Consider the following 7,601-nt stretch of genomic DNA (forward strand, 5'->3'; position numbering starts at 1 on the left):
AAGTTAAACAAGAAGGACGCCAATTAATTTCCATTAGTTTGGTGTCTTGTTGAGATGCTGGTGATGAAGTTAATACAAAAATGTAGTGGAATTGTTATATGTATGAATATATATATATATATATATATATATATATATATATATATATATATATATATATGTATACAAACCTAATTAAAATTTAAAGGTTTAATTTTGATATATATATATATATATATATATATATATATATATATATATATATATATATATATAGGGTTAAGTTCAAATGAAAACACTATTTAATGTGAGAACGTGATAACACTACTTTATGTTACTATTCTACTATAAATTTTGTATATACAACGATATGACATTATTCATCAACAAATATACGAACAATCACACATTAATACTCACATTAAAATTTTGTATGTACAACTTTATGACATTATTCATCACCAAATATATGAACAATCACATATTTAACATTCACACTAGAATTTACTAAATCACTACATATATATAAAATTTTTATAGTAGAATAGCAATATAAAATTGAATATATTCATATTATAATTACTACAATACTATACATATTAAATTCATATTAGAATAGTAACATAAAGTAGTGTTCTTACGTTCTCACGTTAAATAGTGTTCTCTCATTTGAACTTAACCCTATATATATATATATACACACACACACACACACACACATACACACTAAGATAGGTTAGTGTCACCCAAGAATAGAGTTGGTATTAAAAGTTGGTTTTAGGTACTATAATCTAGTCTAGGATAAACTTAGACTTATGGTTTAACATTTTGGAAACATACATTTGTAATAAAATGATTTTTTGTACTAGAATTTTCCCCAAATATAAATAAATGATTTTTAAAGCGTAAAGAAAAGTTTTAATTGATTATGAAAATTAGAGGATGTCACAGTCGTGGTAGACCGTTTTTTCAAAATGCCTCATTTTGTGGCTTGTCATACTACTTATGATGCAGTTCAAGTTACTTCTTTTTATTTTTGGGAGATTGTACGACTTCATGGGGTACCAAAGACTATAGTTAGGGATCGAGATGTCAATTTCCTTAGTCATTTGTGGATGACATTGTGGCGTAAGCTGAGCACTACTTTTAAGTTTAACACTAAATGTCACCCCCAAACTGACGGTTAAATGGAGGTCACCAACCACACCATGGGGTTTCTACTTCGAGCTCTTATAACCCGAAACCTGCAATAGTGAGAATGGTTTCTTCCTCAGGCTGAGTTCGCTTGCAACCATGCTCCAAGTAAAACTACTGGTTTAAGCCATTTCACAATAATGTATGGTATGAACCCTCACACCCTACTGGACCTTGCTATTATTGATACCACCACCAAATTTAGCAAAGAAGCTAGTGACTTAGCTACTGATATGAAGCGCTTACATTAAAAGGTCCATGCCAAGATTACCAAGAACAATGAGTTGCTCAAATATCAACGAGACAACAACCAAAAACATATTTTGTTCCAACCTGGTGATCTTGTTTGGGTCCATCTTCGTAAAGAACGTTTTCCCTCTAAATGTCGTTCCAAACTAAGCCCACGATCAGATGGTCTTTTTTGTATTCTTGCCAAGGTCAATAATAATGCTAACAAGTTTGACCTGCCAGGTGAATATGATATATCCACGACTTTTAATGTTGTTGAACTGCAACCCTATTTTGATCCGGAAGAACCCATTCTAAGTTTGAGGACAAACTTTTCTGATGAGGGGAGGATGTTAGCCACACACTCGAGAAACCAGCTGAGGCGACGAATCATTCCGACCCAGTCCAGATTAGGCTGAATTGGGTCAGTTTAGCCCAGGTAGATTCCAACACCTAAAGCCTTGTCTTTTTCTCAAAACCCACGTTTACATAGTCTGTGTTTGTGTTTGTATTCCAGCTAATTTTATTCCATTTTATTTATTTTTTATTTATTTGACCTTTTCAATAACAGTTATTTTATTTCCCTAAATCTAAGCTACTTGGGTACTTTTTTTTAGTTGGGTCTTCCACCTTTTTGTACATAGACGAATGAATGAAATAGACAAACTTGGATTTCCTTAACTATTTTAGTTCTCTGATTAGTTTTTTAGAGAATTTTTCCATTGCTATCCTAATGCATGACACGTTTAGGAGATCTTTGGAGGCTAATTTGGTTTCACATGATGCATCTATATCGGGAATTCAAGTTGGAGTTGTGCCCAACGAAAGTCCGACTGGTAAGACTGTATCTCAAAGGGTCTGTTGAATCGATTGGATTACTAAATATCGAGTTTACGATCCATCTGATAAGTTGTTTGGCTATCAGAAATAGTATACAAAAAATACAATAAAACAAAAATGACAAAAAAAACAAAGAAAAATAAATGGGTTATTTTAAATGCAACCACACCCATATTTTCTTTAAAGTTGGCCAAAAAGACAAATAGTGCATTGTTTTCAGGGACGGCTCAACCACTTTGGAGACTCTAAGCAAACAAAAAAATTGGGACCCTTCGGTTTTGTAACGTAAATGAAAGGCAAACAAACAAATTCGAACCTGAGACCCTTAGTTTGATAAATTAGCGCTTTTATCACTAGGTCAAACTCCAACTTGTCTTTTAAACCCAAGATATATGTAAATAATTAATAGAATAAGCTTTAAAATTTGAGGCCCTTTAGAATTAGGGACCCTAAGTCATTGCTTAGTTTTGCAAAGGATAGAACCAGCCCTGATAGTTTTAATCCATAAGAACCAACGGTATGATGAAACATAAAATTATTTTGAATTTGAGACCTTTGGAAAACTGTATAAAATTTGTATAAATTTTTCAAAAAATCATGAGACTTGTTTGTTATTTGAAAAGAAAAAAAAAAAAATACTAAATATATATATATTTTTTTCTAAAAACAGTACAACTTAATTTTGTTAATCGAATCTTACCTAATAAATGAAAATAATTTTGCCACATGTCACTCTCTCATTAACTTGGACACATGTCATTTTTTGGTATTTTTGATTAAATGTTTTTTCCATTTGTCATTTTCTTATTTTTTTATCTTTTCTTAATTAACACATTATATTTATACATCAATTAATAATTACCTTAATTGAAAATAACCAATAAATTATAATATTACTACTCGTATAATATTTAATATGTTTCCTTTTAAATTCAAAATTTTAATTTTAAACTTGAAATCTAAAATTTTAAATTTAAATAAATTTTTATTTAAACTTTCATATTTAATTTTTTTTATCGAACCCGTATAACATATAGGTTTGACACCTAGTAATAAATAAATACTAAATGTAAAAATTGGAAAGTTGGTATAATAATTGTTGGATGCTCCATGACTTTCCCACTAAAGGGATGTCTCATGTGAAGACACACACATGCCTCTCACACCTTTCCTCCTCTTCAAAAAGCTTCTATCACAACAAGAGATCTCAATTGCACATAAGAATCTATACCCTGCCCCCACAACACCCCGGTCCCACATTTCTCACCACTACCACCAGTCCACCACCATGGCTGCCACCGTTATCTCCACCATTGAGCGCCTCCACGACCTTCCACCCCCGTCACCCTTCCAACACCGTTATCTCCACAATTTAACTCACATATGCAAAACTAAATTAATCCGTCTTATATTATTATTGTGTTAAAAGGGTAAATAAAAATAAGAATATACAAATAGTGACCGATGATCGGTGTTAATTTAATTATTATATATTTAATTAAAATGAGGTATTTTGAGACACGGACACTTTTTGTATGCTTGAGCTTTTGATTATATATACATCCCCAAATTCATAATTTTTAAATATATTCCCTTGTCCCTTCTTGTTCTCCTTTGGATCTTTAATTGATCAATTTATACTTAATTAAGTAATATTTATTCCATACGCTTCACTCCTCACCTGTGGTGGCAGTCAGGGATGCCGACGCCGGTAAATATGGCCCGGCAATGCCTAGGTCCCGAGGCAGTACAAGTTTTAGACGAGGCGGTGTCCGTCGCTCACCGCCGTTGCCACTCTCAAACGTCGTCGCTTCATGCCGTCTCCGCCTTACTCTCACTTCCTTCCTCCCCTCTCCGGGAGGCGTGTGGCCGCGCGAGGAACAGCACGTACGCGTCACGCATCCAGTTTAAAGCGCTTGAGCTGTGCTTGGGTGTGTCATTAGATCGGTTACCGTCGACTCCGCAGCGAGTGGAGGAGCCTCCGGTTTCGAATTCGCTCATGGCGGCTATTAAACGATCCCAGGCGAATCAGCGGCGTCAGCCTGAGAATTTTCATTTGTATCAGCAAACGGCGGCTTGTTCTCCGTCGTCAACATCGGTTTCCATGGTGAAAGTTGAGTTGCAGAATTTGATTCTGTCGATACTCGATGACCCGGTTGTGAGTCGGGTATTTGGAGAATCCGGGTTCAGGAATTCGGATATCAAATTATCCATACTCCGACCAATTCATCGTCAACTCCTTCGTTTTAAGGGCCAGCCGATTTTCCTATGTAATCTAACCAATAATTTCAGTTTTCCATTTCATGGGTTTTCAGAAAACAACGAAATCTATAAAAGAATCAACGAAGTTCTCGTTAGAAACCACGGAAAAACCCGGAATAACCCACTACTTGTTGGTCCATCCGCCATTGATGCAGTTAAGGTTTTCTTAGAAATGTTACAGAAACCCAAAATTGGTGCCTTTTCGTTTTGCCCACCAGAATTATCAGGTGTAACTGTTATTTCCATTAAAGATGAGATTCTTAATACTGGTAATGGGAATTCTGGCGCGACCTTGTTGAGATTAAGGTTAGAGGAGGTGGGTAATGTTCTGAAACAGAGCATAGGGCCTGGTGTTGTAGTTGAATATGGAGATTTGAAGGCTTTAACGGGCGATAATTCATCAGACGCCATCAGCTTTCTGGTAAAGACATTGGGTGGTTTGCTGGCGGTTCACGGTGGCAGAGTCTGGTTGATTGGATCTGCAGAAAGCCATGAGACTTGTATGCACTTTTTCAAGAAATTTCCTACCGTTGAAGAAGAGTGGAACCTCCATGTTCTTCCTATCAATTCAATCGGACCTGGCATGGCTGAAACAATCCCAAAATCCAGGTGAAAGTTCGAATAATCAGTCTCAAAAGATCCAAATTCTATTATATATTATATAAAGTACACTCTAATTTTTTAATCATGATCTGCATGTTGGTATATATTTGCAGCCTATTGGAGTCATTTGTTCCATTTGGAGGATTCTTTTCTATGCCATCTGATATCAGGACTCCATTAAGGTTCTCAAACCATTCTGGATCTCTATGTAACATTTGTGATGACAAGCTTAAGGTAGAAGTAAATGCTATTTCTAAAGAACGACTAAATGAGTCGGTTTCAGACCATTATCGATCATCCTTACCTTCTTGGCTACAAACTTCTCAACTTTGCGCAAACTCCGAATCGGATATCGTGCAAACCCAAGACGATCCTGTTATATTGAACGCCAAAGTTGTCGGCCTGCAAAAGAAATGGCAGAGCATCTGTCAGCGTCTTCATCATTACGAACCTTACATGCAGATGTTACCTAAAGCAACGTACACTGTCGGACCACGTGTTCCTTCTGTCGTAGGGTTTCAAGTCCTCGAAACCACCAATCAAAACACATCTTCGATCGAAAGCCAATCCGATGCAATTTCAAATCCAAACTCCCGAATCGTTAAAGATTCGCCAATCGTCTCCACCCTTTCAGCTTCAAGTGATCGTTCCGTGACAACTGATCTGGGATTGGGGGTTAACCTTACGACATCCTCATTCGATCTGAAAGATTCTAAATTGATGTATTCTTCCATGTTGAAAATGGTTGGCAGACAAGAAGAGGCTCTTGGTGTCATTAGTCAAACCATAGCTCGTTGCAGAGCTCAACCGGCACCCAACCGGGGTGGCATCTGGTTCGGTTTTGTTGGACCGGATAGAGTTGCCAAAAACAAAACCGCTACCGCTCTTGCTGAAGTATTGCTGGGTGACAGGGAGAACATGATCTGTATCGATCTAAGCAGTCAAGATTTCATCAATGGTTGTGATCAAAAGTCAAGAGGGAAAAACGTGATCGATTTCATCGCAGATGAAATTTCAAAAAAACCATTATCGATTGTTTTCCTTGAAAACATCGATAAGGCCGATACATTAACTCAACAACATTTGTCCCGAGCTGCAAGCACTAGGAAATTTTCAGACTCCCATTTCAGGGAAGTAAGCATCAGTAATTCGATCTTTGTGTTGACTTCAAAATTATTTGGATACGATCTTGAGGAGGGTGTTGATTATACTGAGGAAAATGTTTTAAACAGTGGACACGGGTCCATTCGTTTGTCGATTGGGTTTGACCTCGGTGAGATGAAACCGAGCCCAAAAGTGGTGCGGATTAACCGACCCGGTTCACCGATTTGCAAGAACAAGAGGAAGCTCAATGGTGGCTTGGAGGCTGCAAAACGTGGCTACCGGACCACCACGAACAACCTCTACCTGGATTTGAACCTGGTGGCGGAAGACAGTGATCCTGCTTCGGAAAACTCGAATTCATGGTTGGAAGATCTTCTTGAGAATGTGGATGAAAAGGTGGTTTTTAAACCGTTTGATTTCGATGAAATTTCCGAGAAGATTGTGAAGCGAATTGGTGATTGTTTTGAGAAAGTTGTTGGGTCGGATTGTTTGCTAGAAATTGATTATAGATTAATGGAGCAGATTCTTAAAGCTTCGTGTTTTCTGGAGATGACAAAAATGGAGGATTGGATCGAGCGGATTCTAGGGGAAGCATTTGCCAGAGCTCAGAGGAAGTATGGACTTGGTTCTAACTCTGTCATGAAGCTTATGGTGGCTGATCTGGAGGAGCAGCCTGCCGGAGTTCTCCTTCCTGATTCTGTCATAATGACATGATGAAGTGCATAATTTAGCAACTTAGTGTTAGTAAATAGAGTTACTTGGACTTTTTTTTTTTTTTTTTTTTTTTTTTTTTTTTTTTTTGACGTTTCTTCTGGTGTTTGGGTCGTGAAAACAGTTTCTTTGCGAAAAGAAGTACACGGAAACTCGTTTGTGGAATAGGGTGTGGGGTTGTGTTTCCTTGAAGTCGGTTTCTTGGTGTATAATAGTCTAGATGCATACTGCAGAATTATGTGAGTTTCTAGGATAGTTGTTTGTATTGTCGATGTAGCTTTCATATGAACGATTGTAAAACTTGTACCTTTTGTATATACTACAAATGTTTAGGATGGAAATTATGCTTTAAATGGCTTGGTCTATTTTTTGTCATTTCAAGTATGTCGATGATGGAATATATTGCAAGTGTGTCGATTTTAAGTTGTATTTCATGCAATTTTACTAGGGTTTCTATATCATTTTATGTAAATAACAACTACATCGCATGCATTTCATTACATATCGGCATTGTGCTTAAATTTGTGACGTAGGTGTCAGTTACACAATACGTTTGTATTAACTCCTAAAATTTTACTTTACTATGTGAGAGATTGAGAGACCATATCTAGCAATGACGTGAAGTAATGTAAGCTTTTTTGGTGTATCCGTGTCGAGCCAACAATGGCAACAATACAACA

At 36.5% G+C, this 7,601-nt stretch overlaps 1 protein-coding gene across 1 annotated transcript; it reads left to right on the top strand.

Annotated features, from left to right (window-relative positions):
* Window positions 1–3,820: 3,820 nt before the first annotated feature.
* On the top strand, window positions 3,821–7,274 carry LOC145088611 (protein SMAX1-LIKE 8-like). Its single transcript, XM_079026983.1, has 2 exons — window positions 3,821–5,112; window positions 5,220–7,274. The coding sequence occupies exons 1-2, from the start codon at window positions 3,941–3,943 to the stop codon at window positions 6,922–6,924; spliced, it is 2,877 nt and encodes a 958-aa protein (XP_078883109.1). The 5' UTR covers window positions 3,821–3,940; the 3' UTR covers window positions 6,925–7,274.
* The last annotated feature ends 327 nt before the right edge of the window (window positions 7,275–7,601 follow it).

This window comes from Lactuca serriola, chromosome 2 (assembly GCF_051521515.1).
Source record: "Lactuca serriola cultivar US96UC23 chromosome 2, Lser_US96UC23_V15, whole genome shotgun sequence".
NCBI lineage: Eukaryota > Viridiplantae > Streptophyta > Magnoliopsida > Asterales > Asteraceae > Lactuca > Lactuca serriola.

Coding starts and splice junctions, on each gene's coding strand:
- LOC145088611 (XM_079026983.1), top strand. CDS start 3,941: ATGCCGACGCCGGTAAATATGGCCCGGCAATGCCTAGGTCCCGAGGCA. Junction 5,113..5,219: donor GAAACAATCCCAAAATCCAG/GTGAAAGTTCGA, acceptor ATATATTTGCAG/CCTATTGGAGTCATTTGTTC.